At 36.9% G+C, this 18712-nt stretch overlaps 1 protein-coding gene across 1 annotated transcript in view; it reads left to right on the forward strand.

Annotated features, from left to right (window-relative positions):
• The window catches only part of LOC306641205 (uncharacterized protein C8orf34 homolog), a 490512-nt gene that overhangs the window by 233901 nt on the left and 237899 nt on the right, over positions 1-18712 (forward strand). The window contains 1 exon segment of the mRNA XM_079106179.1: positions 14665-14831. Within this exon segment, the coding sequence (XP_078962305.1) occupies positions 14665-14831 (167 nt within the window).

Raw genomic sequence — 18712 nt, forward strand, 5'->3', positions numbered from 1 at the left:
TCCTTGTTCATTCCGAATTTTAGTGATTTGGGTTTTCTCTCGTCTTCTCTTTGTTAGTGTGGCTAAAGGTTTATCAATTTTGTTTATTTTTTCGAAGAACCAACTATTTATTTTGTCAATTTTTTGTATTGTTTCTTTTGTTTCAATTTCATTGATTTCAGCTCTGAGTTTAACAATTTCCTGTCTTCTACTACTTTTGGTGCTGTTCTGTTCTTCTTTTTCTAAGGCTTTGAGCTGTAGTGTTAGGTTGTTTATTTGTTGAGTTTTACTTCTTTTATTAAATGCGCTCCATGAAATAAATTTCCCTCTAAGTACTGCTTTCATAGTGTCCCAGAGATTTTGATATGATGTTTCTTTGTTCTCATTTACCTCTAAGAATTTTTTAATTTCCTTCCTAATATCTTCTGTTATCCATTCATCATATAATAGCATATTGTTTAATCTCCAGATGTTGGAATAGTTTCTGTGTTTTACTCTTTCATTTATTTCTAACTTCAATCCATTATGATCTGATAGAATACATGCTAGTGTCTCTATCTTCTTGTATTTGCTAACATTAGCTTTGTGGCATAATATATGGTCTATTTTAGAGAAGGATCCATGTGCTGCTGAGAAGAAAGTGTATTCACTCTTGGTTGGATGGAATATTCTATAAATGTCCGTTAAGTCTAAATTATTGATTGTGTTGTTGAGATCTATGGTTTCTTTGCTCAATTTTTGTCTGGAAGATCTGTCCAGTGGTGAGAGCGGCGTGTTAAAATCACCTAGTATTATTGTGTTGTGGTCTATTTGGTTTCTGAAATTGAGAAGGATTTGTTTGACATACATAGATGAGCCACTGTTTGGGGCATAGATGTTTATGATTGTTATATCTTGCTGATTTATGCTTCCCTTAAGCAGTATGAAATGACCTTCTTTATCCCTTCTGACTAACTTTGGCTTGAAGTCCACATTATCGGAAATGAGGATGGATACTCCAGCTTTTTTGCTGAGTCCATGTGCATGGTATGTTTTTCCCCATCCTTTCACCTTTAATCTATGGGTATCTTTTTCTATGAGGTGAGTCTCTTGCAGGCAACATATCGTTGGATCTTTCTTTTTAATCCAGTCTGCCAGTCTATGTCTTTTGATTGATGAATTCAGGCCATTAACGTTCAGGGTTATTATAGAGAAATGATTTGGTTTCCCGGTCATTTGGTTCATTTTTAAAATTTTGTTTATTTATTTGTTTGACACAACTTGTTTCCTCCTTTATTTGACAATTCCTTTAGGATAATTCCTCCCTTTGCTGATTTGCTTCTTTGTTTTTCATCTCTTCCTCATGGAATATTTTGTTGAGAATGTTCTGTAATGCTGGCTTTCTTTTTGTAAATTCTTTTAGCTTTTGTTTATCATGGAAGGATTTTATTTCATCGTCAAATTTGAAGGTAAGTTTTGCTGGGTATAAGATTCTTGGTTGGCATCCATTTTCTTTCAGGGCTTGAAAAATGTTGTTCCAGGACCTTCTAGCTTTTAGGGTCTGGATTGAAAAATCTGCTGATATGCGTATTGGTTTCCCCCTGAATGTAATTTGGTTCTTTTCTCTCACAGCCTTTAAAATTCTGTCTTTATTTTGTATGTTCGGTATTTTCATTATAATGTGCCTTGGTGTGGGTCTGTTGTAATTTTTTGTATTTGGAGTCCTGTAAGCCTCTTGAACTTGATTTTCCATTTCATTCTTCAGATTTGGGAAATTTTCTGATATTATTTCATTGAATAGGTTGTTCATTCCTTTGGCTTGTTTCTCTAGGCCTTCCTCAATCCCAATAATTCTTAAATTTGGCCTTTTCATGATATCCCATAGTTCTTGTAGATTCTGTTCATGATTTCTTATCATCTTCTCTGTTTGTTCAGCTTTGTTTTCAAGGTTAAATATTTTGTCTTCAATGTCTGAGGTTCTGTCTTCCAGGTGTTCTATCCTATTGGATATGCTTTCTATGGAGTTCTTAATTTGGTTTATTGTTTCCTTCATGTCAAGGATTTCTGTTTGGTTTTTTTTTCAATATCTCTAACTCTTTATTGAAATGATCTTTTGCTTCCTGTATTTGCTCTTTTAACTGTCGATTGGTGCGATCAATCAATGCTTGCATTTGCTCTTTCATCTCATCATTCAATGCTTGCATTTGCTCTTTCATCTCCTCGTTTGCTTCTCTGATCATTTTAATTATGTACATTCTGAACTCCTTTTCTGTCATTTCTTCTGCCATGCTGTCATTGGGTTTTATTGATGTAACATCTAGATTTGTTTGCAGCATTTTCTTTCCTTGTTTTCTCATGTTGTTCAGATATCAGTGGACCGCTGAGATATTGCAGATTTCCTCTGTTGATTTACAATGACCCTGAAGATTTCTATATATATCCCCTCTTAGCCTTCAGTAGGCTGAAGTCTTGGAGGAGGTTGATAATGCGGTGCTCCACAAGGAAGCTGCCTCTCTAGGAGTGGTGGCCTTCAGGTGGGGTATATTCCCTGCTAGTGGGCAGAGGTGCCTCCACTTGTTGACCAATGGTCATCCAAAGGGGACCTAGGCTGTGGGCTGAGGCAAGGCCTGTTTGGGCCTGAGCCTCTGGTTTTACCGTCCTTGTGGGAAACCTCACCCAGCAGGGAAGACTCACCCGGTGGGGAGGTCTCGCTGGTCAGTTTCCTCCTAGAGGTTCCCCTCAATTTACAGCTACTGCCTGGGCTGGGCTGCCTTCCTCTGCAAAGTTTCCAGGGGCCCGGCCCTACCTCCTGGGCCTGGGAGCCTCACCCTTCGCAGATGAATCTCCTTAGGCTGCCCCTCCTCAGAGAATTTGCCCATAGGCCTGGAACCTTCGCTCCGCCCTAAGCCTGTCTCTGTGCGGCTCTTCCACCCAGAAGCCTCCTAGATCCTGGGACCCTGTTCTGCACCTAATCGCCTGGCTGCGTGGCCCCTCCTCTGAGCAGCCACCTGTGGCCCCGAACAATCGCTCTGAGTCCCAGAGACCCGCCACAGGCCTCTTCCTCCAGACAGCCGCCCAGTATGCCGGTGCGGTCACTAGGAGTCCAAGAAACTCACTTCGTGCCTCCTCCTCCCACCAACCACCCGTAGCCCTGGGCAATCAATCACTCCGAGTCGAAGTGACCCTGCCCGTTCCTCCTCCTTCTCCAGATAACCCCCCGGGTGTTCAGGAGCAGTCCCTCTGAGTGGCTCTGAATCCACGTGACCCGCTGCACGGGTCCTCTGGGCAACCGCCCGGAGCTCTGGTGTGGTCCCTCAAGACCAAGCGTCCCACCACGCTTCTCCTCCAGGCAGCCCCCCTGTGTTCAGGAGCTGTCACTTTAAGACCAAACAACTCACCACTCGCCTTCTCCTCTGAGCAGCCGCCTGGAGCGCTAATGCAGTCACTGCGAGTCCAAAGGACCCGCCGCGCTCCTTCTCCTCCTTCTCCTACTCCTCCGGGCAGGCCCCGGGGTTCAGAAGTGGTCAGGGTCCAAACAGCTCGCCACGCAGCCCCTTCTCTGGCAACCGCCTGTAGTTCCCGTATAGTCACCCGAATCCAAGCGGCTGCTCCTCTTCCTCCTCGTCCTCAGGGCAGGCCCCGGGGTTCAGAAGCGTCGTTCTGATTCCAAACAGCTCGCCGCGCGGCTTCTCCTCTGGCAACTGCCTGCAGCTCTGGCGCAGTCTCTCCGAATCCAAGTGGCCACGCTCCTCTCCTCCTCCTCAGGGCAGGCCCCGGTGTCCTGAGTCCACACAGTTCTCCCCGCCACTCCTCCCCCGGGCAGCCGCCGGAGCCCCAGTGGCTGCTCCGAGTCCCAGCGCTGTGCCGAGCGGCCTCCTCTACGGCGCTCCAGCGGGGGGAGGGGCGTCTCGCCGGCAGTTCTACTTCACAAAGTTTCCTGCGTTCCGGGACCCCCGTCCCATCCGGGATGCCCCCCCAGGGGGTGAGAGTCACCCGGCTACTTTGAGTTGGTCCCAAGCGTCTCAATATCTCCTCTCTTGAATCTTGAGTTCTGGAGCAACACGTAATGCAGCCACCCTCTAGGCCGCCATCTTGAAAACCCCTACATATAACTCTTACTTAGAGTCCTGATGCTTAAATGGTGGCAAATTTACCTTGAGCATCCCTATTCTGGTACAAGTGGAGTAATGTTGAAATCTCCAGATCATATTTATTAGATAAAGCATATGCATATTCAATATTACCTTGGTGTCTCTCTCTCTTTTTTTTTTTTTTTTGTAATACCCACTATAGAGAATGCAACTCAAAGCAAAATGAAAACTTCAAGGAAGTTGAGATGGAAAGCATTATGGGAGGCCTGGCTTACACCAGATTGAGAAAACAGATTTGAGTATTCATAATTAAGATGTAATAGGGACTTTCTTTGTCATTAGCTGACCACCACAGAAGCCTTCTTCCTATTCATAGATTAGCCACAGTAACTTGACACTGCCTCTGTTAAATTTAGCAGCAGCCCATAACTATTTTTTCTTAAAGAGAAAACTATTTTCAACAATGTAATAGCTTTCAGAGGTTCTTTGTTTTGACTTATCACTTGGCTGGAGGGAAAGAAGCTCAAAATACTCATTAATGTGCTTCAGGCATATAGAAAATCAATTCTATTTCCATGAGAAATAACTTTTAAATTATATAAATAGTTGAAGTGTCCTATATAAAAAGAAGAAAACCATCTTTAAAAATCCATTTATCTTCTTCTGTGAAATGCCAGATCAATTTCACCTGTCAATGAGGGTAATTTTATTTTTAATATCAGACTTATGACACCAACTAGACCTTTATCTTTATTCACTGGTAGATATTTAGTTCTTAAATGTAAAATAGAGAGATGTCAGCTTTCATTTTGATTTCCTTTAATCACAATAATAATCAGAGCTATTTATTGCAAATGTTACTGCTTCTGTGCTCTTCTTAACTTCAGTGAGCTCTTGTTCCCTTGGGAATGCTGACTAAGGGGGATTCTTTCTGCAATCTTAGTTGAATCCCTTTCTAAGAAAATTCAGTCTCTCTCTCTCTCTACACACACACACACACACACACACACACACACACACACACGTATTTTTGTATTGGTGATTGAACCAGGGACACTTAAGCACTGGGCCTCATCCCCAGTCATTCTTTTATTTATTTATTTTTTTAATTTTGAGACAGGGTTTCCTGAAGTAGCTCGGGACCTCACTAAGTTGCTGAGGCTGGCTTTGAACTTGTGATTCTCCTGCCTTAGCCTTCCGAGTCATTGAGATTACAGGTGTACAGTCTATGAAGAGCTCTCAAACATTTGTCTTGAAAAGTTGCTTTCACTTTTATTTTTCCTTGTCTATAAGTTATGGGTTCAGATATATCTATAAAATAAAGAAAGTGGGTGGTGAAGTTCTATCTTGATGTTCCATTAGAGCAGGAAAAAATATGTACATATCTGAATTAAATGTGGAGAACAGTGATAAACTGTGGTAGAAACTCTATTTCTTCCTTTTTCAAATACAAAACAACATTCCTGTATTTATGCTAATAGTTCACACAAAATTAGGTTTGATTTGGATGAATAAGAAAGTGTTGTAGAGAAATTTTTTAATGGCTCTATGTCTGTAACTATAAATTAGCCTTTCCCCTTAAGTAGTAATGAACATGTACAATAATTTAGCAGTCTTAAGCATTAAGCTGAATGATATTCTAGACTCCTCAAAGAATATTTGATTTTCAAGCCTGACTTCATCCATTTTTATTTTCTCCCACTGGGGCTTGCATATGGTTGTTGTCAATAGACATTTGTCACAGGAGCGAAGTTGGTGAGGACTGTCACTAGACATCTGCAAAGTAAAGAATATTCACCAGAAAGACTGCTTCTTGTCTATCTTCAGTTTTTGCCCCAATCCTTACTTATTTTTTTTCCTACTGTCTGTTGTTCATGGTTTCTCTGATCACTGTTATTACAATACTCCATCTTTGGCACATAGCCAACTTCCCTTTCATGTAGAATGATAGACACATGACAGGCTGGCTTTTCACTATTAGATTAGAGAGAATTAAATAGATGGTATACTAAACCTTGAGAGTCTTATGGGTTGAAACTTACCTGAAATATTTTCCTGGAGTTTTTATTGTTGTTGTTTGCATGTTTGTTTGTTTTAATAATGTATGTCAATTAGACTTCTTTTCTTAGACCTCCCAAATATGGCATTGTCTGAAAAGGTTCAGCAATTTTGGAATGTGTAACTGATACCTCTAGGGTTCAATGCTGGTTGAAGTAAAGGCAGTTGCATGGGCAGAGGGCAGTAAGGGGAAACTTAACAGAACAGGACAAGAGACACTAATAGGAAGTCCGTGACCTCTAGAGAGTCTCTGGCTAGGACTTAAGAGCTCTGCAAATCTCTTAAATTCCACATGAAATGTTATGTGTGTTGATGGACATTTTCCCACCAGATATGGGAAATATATTCTTCGACTTCCAAATAAATTCAGAGTTGAGAGAGCTTAAAAAAAAAAAAGAATTTAAAACGTCTGAACAAGAAAAGGAAGGGTGTTTACAAAAGAGAGAGGAATGTGTTGGGGAATGCTTCCAGACTTCCCCTGTTTGTCAGATACTACCTATTGGCATCTTTGCTGTAACTCGTTCCACACGTTAGTGGGAAAACATGTATACTCATGGCACATTAAGAGTTCTAAAAAATAATTGCATGTTTACAAAATTAATGTAAACAAAAATTGAGCTTCATAATCCTATATAATCTTATTTTAAAGCATCTTAATTAGACATTGCATTACCTTGTAATGAATTTCCTTAAATTACTTGTTAAATCTTAATGTGAATTTGTAAATAGGCTCATCAAACCTTGAAAACCTAATGAGGTTCCTTTAAAGCTGAACCACCTTATTAAAACAAGAATAATACCCATAAATATTATAGATCTGGTGAACTGGTTTTGTAACTTAGCACTGCTGTTTGATTTTAAATATGCCATATAATTAATAAAAATCTTATTTTTTAAAAATGCATATTAAATGACCACTTAGAAGCTAAATTTACTTCCTGCTAAGAAGTTTTCCTTTTCATTAAACTCAAAATGACTTCTGATGTGCTAGTGAAAGAAAATTGGAAATGCTTCCCCTTCTAGAGAGACAAACATGGCAACGTACAAGTGTGTGACATAAGTTCAAGTGGTGTTCAGTCATATGACTGGAAATGAATCAGGATAAGAGGGAAGAAAGTGGATCAAAGAAAGGGTACTCTTCTATATGCAAAGACCCAGAGCACAGAAATAGCCCTAATATTGTCATATCTTGCCTATTATGGACATCATACAAAAAAATGTAAAACATGACAGAGATAAAGTCAAACTTAGTAATTTAGACATATTCTAACATGAAAATTTTAGGGATATAAAGTATTGATTAATCAATAGTAAATCTGTCAAAGAAATCCAAAAGAGAAATCTTAATATCTAAAATATACTAACAAAATTTTTAAAACTACAAATATAAAGCATATACTTATTTCAGAACATGGATGAAGTCATTTTGATAGGGCTTAAAATTTGTTATTTAGAAATTCATTCATTTACTTATATAGAAAAGACATATTCCAGTTCAAATAATCATTTTGCAAAACATGGTACTAGTTATTCATAGTCTTCATGTGTGTTAAGCAAAATTTGGGGCTTAATCCATATCTAGATCTTCCAACCCTGTGCTATATTAATGTCCAAATCATGTGTTTTAATGAAACCAAAGAAAATATTTGTTTCAACTCTCATAAAATCATCTTGATCATTGCAGACTGATGCACAGAAGTTGTGCGTATATAATTTAACAGTTATTCTTCGTCTTTAACATTAATATCTACATGGTTTCTTCTTTTCACTACCAGTCTTCCTAATTACCTGGATTTTCTTATCTCTCAATTGAAGACATATGCATCTCCTTAATTTTGAATTTATTTAATGTATTTGTAAGAGAAAAAAGTAATTCAAAAAGAAAAAGTCAATTTGCTAAATAATCATTGACCATTAATGCCAGATAATGTGCTAGATACCAGGTAAGAGTAATATGAAAGAAAAAAAAATACTTGCTTCTTTAACATTCAGGAAATGAGAAAGAAAGAATAAAAGGAAGGAAAAGGAAAAGAAAAAGAGTCTTATTTCTGCAATCTAGTGCATACAAAGCTATGTGCATAATAAGCATTTAGTAAGTTAGCATTCACTAAATTGATTATAAAACATATTATTTAGACATGTTTTTATAAAAAGAGCTCTTCTACATTAAAACCTAAGTACAACAACTAAGTATGAAACTTTATGATCCCTTCAACTCCCAGGGCTTTAATATGAAGGAAACCATTTAATTTGTTTTTTCTTTTTTTTTTTAAATTTTGATTCATTGTACACAAATGGGGTACAACTATCCTTCTCTGGCTGTACACGAAGTACAGTCATACCATTTGCATAATCATACATATTGGGTAATGATGTTTGTCTCATTCTTTTATCTTTCCTTCCCCCTACCTCCTCCCCTCCCCTCATTTCCCTCTACATAATCCATCCTTCCTCCTTTCTTCCCTTACCTCCTCCCCCCCATCCCATTATGTGTTATCATCCACTTATCAGAGAAATCATTCAGCCTTTGGTTTTGGGGAATTGGCTTATTTCACTTAGCATGATATTCTCCAACTCCATCCATTTACCTGCAAATGCCATAATTTTATTCTTCTTTATGGCTGAATAATATTCCATTGTTTATATATACCACAGTTTCCTTATCCATTCATCTATTGAAGGGCATCTAGGTTCCACAATCTAGGTATTGTGAATTGAGCTACTATAAATATTGATGTAACTGTGTCACTGTAGTATGCTGATTTTAAGTCTAATTGGAGTCAAGAAAAGAGCACAGATTCTTTCTAATATGCTAAGAGGGTGCAATCTACAAGCTCAGGATCTAGTTCATAAGAGAAGTCAACCGGTTTCTACCACTCAGAGCACATGGGGTCAGAACAAACTAATATTTACCAATTTATGCTCAGGAACAGAGTGTGAAACAGATGGGAGCAAGGTTGGGGACACAGGGGAGACTGGGGACAGGAGGCCAGGTGTGGACTGAGAGGGAATCCACCAGGACAGGCCCACCGTGGGGGCTGGGATGGGAGAGGGGCCTACTAAATTCAAACTATATTTTTTCATCTGACCCTAGTTTAGAAGTTACCCTTCTAAACCAAAGCAAAATGGATTCATTGAGTATATTAACACCAAACTGAAATAGTAACTGCTCCTGTTTTTCATAAGGCCTCCCACCACGTTCCCTTTCTTGTTATGTTGGACATTACAGCTCAAGAAAAGCCATGCACATCTCCAGAATGCCACCCTCGTGTTACTTGAACACATGACCTATGAAATCCCCACTATGTGTTCTGTCTATCTTAACCCGCTTCATCTTCATGAAAGCTTTTTATCCCTACTGCAGGAATGAGGAAACCAAGTCCCAGAGTGTTTGTTTCTCTGTTCCAAGGTTGGATAGCTAAGTGGCTGAGCCAGCTCTCTTGCTCCCAATCCTTTGTCCTTAAATGCTTTACAGCTTCTCTCTGTAAAGAGTTCCAGGAATCTTGTTATCATTAAGATCTAGGTTCAGATCTGGAAAACGGGGCCAGATGAAGGCCCTGAGAACCCTAGGTTCTCTTAGAAAGACTCTTGTCACTCACCACTGCTCTCTGCATGCTGGCAACCCACAGCAGTGCTATTTTCTCTTAATGATGCTATTTTCACTTTGATCCTGAGCCTGTGGGGCTGGAGAAGAGGCAGGGCTGGCTTTTGCCTCTCTGCTGCTTACAGACTTTGCTCTCTCCTTTCACCCCCTACAAAAATCAAAAAATCCTCCCTAGAATGATGACTTCCAGAATCCCATGTTTTCACCCTGATCATCATCTACATGTTCTTAAAGCAATACTTTACCATCCCCTTGTCATTCCCCTTTCCCAAAACATACGCTTTCTCTAAATCCTTACCTTCCTGGTGAAATCAATGTGAATGAACATCAGTGATTCTTTCCCAAATCTGGCCTCTCCTTTCCTTTGCCTGCTCTTAGCTCTTGGTCTTGAATTCCATCTTCCTGACCCACTCATTCCCTCTGTCATAACCTAGACTCTCTCATATCATTATCTGCAATTGGTAATGTCAATTTCAGGTTCCTCCCGTTCTGTCAGTCATTGTTCTAGTTCATTCCTTCTGGCACCCAATTTTTGGGTGTGCCAAATTTCCATTCTAATTTTAATTGTGCTAAATTTCCATTGCTCTCCATCCACCTTGTTCCTTGTTTTTCTCCTTATTCAACTTTTGTCCATGGCTCACTGTTGTGATCAGTCTCTTAAATATATACCTTCAATTCCCTTGTCCCTCTTTTCTTTTGGCTTCGTTTCCTTTTAAAATCCAATTATTTATTCTGTGGTGAAACCAGCAAAGGCTGGAGAGCATGGGGCCTCACTGGCTAGCGTTACTGAACTCATGACCTCCCAATGGCAGGTACACACTGGAACTGCCCGGTGAAGTTGCTGCCAGTGCCTGATCCATTCACACATCCGCTGTCCTCAGGAATGATTTCATGCCTTTACTAATCTCCTCAAACCCCCAGCCCTTCTCCCCATCTTACTCTCTGCTGATGACCCTGCTTCCTGTTTCATGGAGGAAATAGGTTCAGAGAGGAAGAGACCCTTCCCTCACAAGCACCCTCCCAGAATCACTGGTGGCTACCTGGCTCACCTGTGCCCAAGTGGGTGCAGCCCACACTCCCACCCAAAGCAAGCCCCTCACTGAGCTCTACATGCTCATTCTGTCCCTATTCAAGCTGCTCATTCCCTGTGTTCCCCTCTATCCCCTCTAGTAGATTATTCCCATCAGCATAAAAGCCTGATGGGATGCTTCTCTACCAAAGGAAGCCTCCTCCCTAGCCCCAGCTGTTAATGCTTTCTACTTTTCATTCTTTTTACAGCCAGATTCCTCACTGGAGTCATCTTGTTCATTGTCGCCTCCACTAGCAGTCTTTTCCAAATAGAATTTTATTCTCACCATCTTTTGAAACCACCTTTGTCAATTGTCACCAGATAACTTTTTGACATTCCAATGACATGACTTCTGCCTTCTGCAATTCCATCATCAAGTCTCAGCCCTCACCTAGCAGAAGCTTTTGGGAACCTGTCAATGTGTGTTCTGATATTTTCCTCACAGTTCTTATCTGTAATGATGAATTGCAAGCTGCTCAGAACACTGAAATTGTTTTCCTAACTCATGAAAGCAAAACCTGATCCGAACACTGTAGATTCCTTATTTAACCTACTCAGTGGCTATGCTGAGATATAACAACATGGAGAACTGCTGTAATGGATAACAAGGTCAAGCCTCAGATCCTCCTGGAGGGTATTACATAATATAGGGCTTATGCAGAAGAGTACATCCAGCCTCAAGGAATCTAGAAAAATAGCTATAGACCTGGAATAGAAATCTAAGATTACTTTTGTGTAGATATGTTTGTTTCTAACTAGGCGTGTTTTTGATCAACCTTACAAAATATATCTTACAAAATATATCAACCTTACAAAATAATCCTATTTTTTGTGAGAATAAAAATAAACATTGGAGTTATGCTTATTTATATAAAATAACATCATTAAGATAGTATATATCTTAATTTTGCATGAAACAGGTAATTTCTAACCATTGTATATAATTTAGGTATATAGTAATAAGTAAATATAGTCAAAACATTCGTAAAACACTTGCTTCAAACAGTAATACTTTGAAAATTATTATTTACTCCTAAAGGGAAAGATTGCTTTAGAACTATAACTGATTTTTTTGCCTAAAACAAAGTGTATTTCATTAAGTATATGATATTATACAATAAAATATTTCATTGTCATTTAAGTTTATAGTATAAAATGCAAAGTCATAAATGAAAACTTAAACTGATTTGTTCAATAGGTATATTAATCTAGCTACTTTCCATACTGCTATTGGCCCTTTTAAATTGTCAAACCACTATATATAGTAGGTAATACTATAATCTACATTACAGACAAAGAAAGCAAGAAAAGAAAGGATAAGTAACTTGCCCAAAGTTATGTATCTTGAAAATAGACTTGGTTCATTTGTCAAAATAATGTATATATCCATCATCCTAATCAAAAGCTAATGGAGCTACCCTGACACATGAATACCGTTATTGTAAAATAATTTAACTTAAAATACTCTAGATGTAAATTACAGTTTTGCATGTTAGACCTATCAGCTGTGAAATCTGAACTAAAATTTTGTTGCAATTTGTTTTGTATTACTTCTCAATGAATAAAACTGGTCAAGGTACTGGTGAAGGTAGACTTTCAAATTGTTAACATCATCTCTCAGTTTAAGGACAAACAGAAATGATGAAGAAGATAAATGCCATGGCAAGAAGCTGGGACTAAATAAACTTATTTCATCAATTGGCAAATGAATAGTTATGTTTTAGCTATACTACTATTATGTAAAAATTTTATTTATTTAAAGTTACATGGGTAGTTACTAAATTATTTTAAAATTATTTAAAAAGGGATATATTTTTATATCTCAGCAATAATCCTGTATATGTTGGGGGGACCTAAGTTGAAAAACGAAATACATTTTTTTTTTTTGTGGTGCTGGGGCTTGAACCCAGGGCCTTGTGCTTGCAAGGCAAGCACTCTACCAGCTATCTCCCCAGCCCCTGAAATAAATATTGGTGTGTGTGCTTTCATATTTTTTTCTTCTCAGTTTTTTACATTGAAAAGTTTCCAACCATAGAAAATTTAAGAGTAGTGATTATTAATATTCACACACATTTCACTCATATTCATTACCATTTTGCAATCTTTGTTTTATGACCTGTTATCTAACTTATCTTTGTATCTATTATCTGTCTATTCTGTTTTTTTTTTTTTGCTGAGCCATCTAAAAATAAGTCGTAGATATTATAACATACATGCACTTCCTAAGAATGAGGATATATTCTAATATAGCTGTAATATAATTATATCAAAACATTTAACAATGATACCATAAAGTTTTTTATATTAAAATTTTTATATTATAGTTTTATATCACATTCAAATATCCACTCTTTTCCTAGTAAGATCTTTTGTGGGCTTTTGTTTGTTAGTATATTTATTTATTACTTTTTTAGCTAGCATCCAATAAAGGATTATGTGTAGAATTTAATTGTAAGGTCTCTTTAGTCTTCTGAAATCTAGAACAGTCCTCTGTCTTTTGTTTTCTTTCCTGACACTGGGATTTTGAAGACTACCTACATGTTAGTTATTTTGAAAAATGTTTCCACATCTTTATTTCTCTGATTATTTCCTGATTAAATTTGACTTAAACATTTTTGGAAACAATTCATCATAGGTTATATTATGTATTTCCTCATTGTGTCATATCAGGAGGTACATAATGTCATCTTGTCCCATAATTGGTGACACTCAGTTTGATTGATTAAAGTGATGTCCACCAGATTTGTCCAGTGTTAAGGTATCATATCCCCCTTTTAATTAAGAAATCAGAGTTAGAGCTCAGTGGTAGGGCACATGCCTAGCACTCACAAGGCCCTGAGTTCAATCCTAAGTACAACAAATGTTATAGTAAGTTTTGCATTGCTATGACCAAAAAACCTGACATGCTGACATGTACAACTTAGAGGAGGAAAAACTTATTGTTTCTAATGGTTTAAGAGGTTCAGTTCATGGTCAGCTGACTCCAAAGTTCTTAGCCCTAGGTGAGGCAGAACATCATGGTGGAACTAGGTGGTGGAAAAAGGAAGCTCAGAACATGAAGGAAAGAAGGAAGTTCTTCAAACAGGAAATGATGAACAAGAGAATCTTGGAACATCAGGAAGGAAGAATAAATACCAGAAACTTGAGTATATATAATGGACTTTATATAGTGGTTTTTGAAACAAAATTTACAATGCTACTGGACACTCAAAGCAATAATATTTAATAGTAAGGAAGGTAAAGAAACTGAAACAGAAATAAGGTGTCCACATTTCACTCAAAGTGATGAATGTTGATGAATATACAACAATCTCCGCTCTTTGATGTCACACGTGTATTGTAACACAAAGACCTGTCACCCCGGAGACTATGCAAAGAGGTAGATTTAAAAGTAGTGTAATTATTGCAAGATAACTGGGGGAGATGGTAGTCTTCTCAACAAATGGTGCTAGGACAACAGTATACACACACTCAAAAAACATTAGAGCTGTTTTTTTATTTTTGAATCTTAGTGTAGCATGTTCAAATACTTATCCATGGCTGATATTTTGCTTGACATTAAAGTGTTTTATAAATCAGTGAGTCATTATCTGAACTTTCTATTTCTTTTAAAATATCAGAAAATCTATTAATTCTCACATGGCAATAGTTGATAATAGCAGAACATAGTGCTTCCTCTTTTAAGTGAGAGTAGGAGTTTTCAGGGTCCTTGCACTTACTTGGGAATTTGGTACTGAATTACCAAAGGTTGTCTCAGAGAGATTCTATGTCTTGGGGAAAATATTAGTGATATGTCCATAATTCTGCATAATAAAATAAGTGAATGAAAAATTTCTAAGTTCTCTTAACTCACCACCACTAATTAATGTTAAATATTTCTTCAGCTTGAAGATGGAGCCCAAGACTAAAGGATTAAAACAGCAGCAACAGCAGCATAAGAAACTTCTGGCAGCAATGCTTTCTCAGGATTCATTTGAGTCAGTCCACAGCCCGACCCCATCAGTAACAGAAGAAGACATTGACAATGAAGATGATGCAATGGAATTGCTGGGTAACTTTAAAAATTAATAATTTCTCTCTTTTTTCTCTTATATTGTAAAGTATGCAGTGGTTAAGAGATTTTAAAAGTTTTGAATCATTTTGTCTTAGGGAAAAGAGAACATTTAAACATACTTTCTTCACATTAGACTCTCGTTAAGTTACATGTAAGAACTAAATTGAAACCAGCTAAGCATGTGAAATATTTATTAGACTGTATTTTGTGCTTTGTGTATGCAGCACTTTGCCTTCTGATACTTAATCGAGCTTTATTGTGTGTGCAAATGTGATAAAAATTCAAGTCTGTCTGCTTTATTCTCTGATTATAATTGCCTTGATCACACCTATTGTCTATAATATATATCCAAAGTACATATTTCAGCCCTCATCTCAAGAGGTCCCTCAGTTATTTTAAGGATGCTTTAGAAAAACAGAATAAAGTTGAAAGAGGTAGCTAGTAAAGTAATGTTTTATGTGTTCCATAAATGACAGGAACATTTGCAAAGATTTCAAAGTCTTTTCAGGGTCATTACTTTCATGAAAGCTATTAATCTTATATATATATAGGATATCCTTTTTATATGTTTTAGTGTAGCATAGTTATGTTTTGCTCCAATAGAAATTTCTTTGATTTATTCATTTATTGTGGTGCAGGGAATTGTACCCAGGGCCTTGTGTATGCTAGGCAAATGCTGTACCGCTGAAATACACCACTAACTCCCCTCAGCATATGTATTTTTAAAATTGAGCTTCACTTTGGAAAATAATTTTTTTCAAAAGAAGAAAATGAAATCTTATTTCAGAGAGAGTGATCCACCTTTAAAACAATGTTTTTCATTCAGTGATAATCAGTTTTTTCATTATAAATATTTAAAACAATTTTTGAATTTTTTTGTGATGAGATAACTACTATACTTAACAGGAAAGAGAATAAATAAGGTAATGCTTTGAAAGCTTCACTTAAGTTTTACATATAAAATATGGAATCCCAGGGGGAGAAAAGGAATTTCTAAAAATAATTTTTTAAATCACATTTCTTGATTTCAAGTGTTGATGTCAGTAGAGTACTTTTATAATAATAAATGATGTATGTCTCCATATATAGACTTACAGAGGTGTTACTTAGTCAATGATAGCAAATTCAGAATGGTTTCTGATGGTATAATAACTGCATTTATTCCACCATTGAGGAGACTATATCATGGCATTCTTTACTACATGCTATTGGTCTGTCCTTCCTTCCTTCCTTCCTTCCTTCCTTCCTTCCTTCCTTCCTTCCTTCCTTCCTTCCTTCCTTCCTGCCTTCCTGCCTTCCTTCCTTCCTTCCTTCCTTCCTTCCTTCCTTCCTTCCTTCCTTCCTTCCTGCCTGCCTGCCTTCCTTCCTGCCTTCCTTCCTGCCTTCCTTCCTGCCTTCCTGCCTTCCTTAGCAATTAAGTCTTTCTCTTCATCTCCAAATCATTAGTTTGGCAGATGTGCCAGATGTAGTCACAGCACCTGCATTCAACTTCCTCAACATTCAATAAACATTTACTGATCACTTGCTTATGTGCTGGGTTCTGGAATTGGTCCCAGGGACATAAAAATAAAATAATAATAGTCTTCTGTTTGCAGGAACTTTGCACTCTATCATTCAAAATAAAAATGTAAATATATCACTCTGGTGGTGTTCTCTACCTGCAATAATTGGATTAAGCACCCAGTTGTATATAAAGGTAACACCTAATGCAGAAGTGAGGGACAGATCAGAGGATATTTCTTAGACATGCTGATTCTCCTGATTGTCCTGAAGGACAAGTAAGGATAAGCTTAGTGGGTGGAGTGTGGGCATTACTGCTGCAGGTTTGCTCATGGAGGTACGAGCTTTTCTGTGACTGGTCCTCTGCTTTGGGCAGTAACACTGAAGGGGATGAGACCAAGACATTCTTTAAGGAGACCCAGGTGTCTGCTCAGTGCTGGTATCCTCTGGATAGCAGCTGCTCTGTTATGAAGTTTCTAGTTTCCCAACTAGAGGAATGGGTTTTGGAGAATACCTAATGATGAGCAATTAATAACTGACCTTCATTAATTCTTTTTTTCTCTTTTCATTTAGACATTTTAGCCTGTGTACTGAGCATGTTTAATATTGAGAAGTAATAGAAAGTTTGTACTTTTCTTTCTAATCCCACTTAGCACAGGTGACTGGTGGTAGAATAATACTTATTTCTAAGTTACAAAATTTCCCTGTGATGACATGGAATGTTCTAAGTTCACTGGGCTGTCCCTAAAATAGTACCATGCACATTTTCTTAATTTTGAAACTGATTGGAAACATACGATTGTGTCGACTTGAGGAAAATACAAATGTTAAGTTCTTGAAATTTTATATGATATCAAATTTTAATACATAGGACTGTTGTAAGATGCTATAGAAACATTTGGTATTTAAAATATCTTTTTGAATCTACAAGATGTTCCTGAATGAGTTTGCTAAAACTTACATGTTTTTAAGGATTTAACTTGTTATTGTTATTTATACCAAGCTATAACTGACTGAAAATTTATCATGCCTGGGAAGTGCTCTGTAAACCTTGTGAAGTAATGCATAAGTCAAAGGTATAATTATTACTAACATTAATATAAACAAGGATTATTCCTCAATAAAATTGGTTGATAAAAAGGGAAAAATTCTTTTAGTTGTACTAGTAGATATTAGCAAAACTGTTGATCCTATTTCAGCTCTTAAAAACTCTAGCATTGTTCATATATTTTTGATTAATAGTTAATTACTCATTTGTTTAATTGTATATATGTGGATTTATTTTCTAAATGTTTTAGGCATATGAAAATATATGGCATCTGTAATTTTTAAACTAGAATAAGTATTTTCTGTAAGATTGTTTTAAATACTATAGGTTCATAGCACAAAAGTAGCTTAATGTAAAATTAATGTTGCCTATCAGATAATAAAATATCCAAAGTTGTGGAATTTTAGTACACAACGGTTTTAAGCACCTTAGAAATTGGTGCTATAATTATGAGACATTGAATAACATATCTGCTATGTAACCTCAAACTATGTAATTCTCAACTAAAAATGCAAAATGTTCTTAAATATTTCAGTAGTTATGTTGGCAATTAATGGCCACAATGAGTAGAATATTTTATTAGGAATCGTTCTTAAAAATTATTGAAATCTAGCCAGGCATGGTGGTGCATACCCATGTGATTCAGGAGGCTGAGGCAGGACAATCACAAGTTCAAAGCCAGCCTCAGCAACTTAGAGAGAACCTAAGCAACTTAGTGAGACCCTGTCTCAAAATTTAAAAAGTAGAAAGGGCTAGGGATGTGACTCAGTGGTTTAGCACCCCTGGGTTCAATGTCTTGTACCGAATTAAAAAAAAAAAATTGAAATCAGTTTTTCAAAAACATGGTAACAAGCTATGATGATAGAGAAAAGGTGATTTTTATAAAAACTCTATTTTATTCCACTCTTCTTATAGAAAATTTGAGGGACTTTATTAGTTTAAAAGATATTTCTGTTTGTAAATATGAGCCCATTTTCATTACATTGCATGCATTTATCATCTTATTCTAGTTGAAACTCAAATAGTTATAAAGTGTTTGATTTTTCTCCATGTGATTTATCAGTATAAATCATGCTCATTTTTAAAATCATCAGAATTATATTTGACAGACTTATCTGGCTTTCTTACAGATTTTAATATGAAATATTACTTGTAAAAATGTTTAGGCTTTCTTAGAATTGATGCTGAAATGCATATCTAAAAGTCACATTCCAGAGATGCTTAAAAATAAAGACATTAGTCATGCTGTATGCTTTCCATCCTTAGCTATAATTATATAAAATTAAAAATTAAAATTATATTGCCACAACAAATGAAGTTATTATAAACA

The sequence above is a fragment of the Sciurus vulgaris genome (assembly GCF_902686455.1).
Source record: "Sciurus vulgaris genome assembly, chromosome: 1".
Lineage (NCBI taxonomy): Eukaryota > Metazoa > Chordata > Mammalia > Rodentia > Sciuridae > Sciurus > Sciurus vulgaris.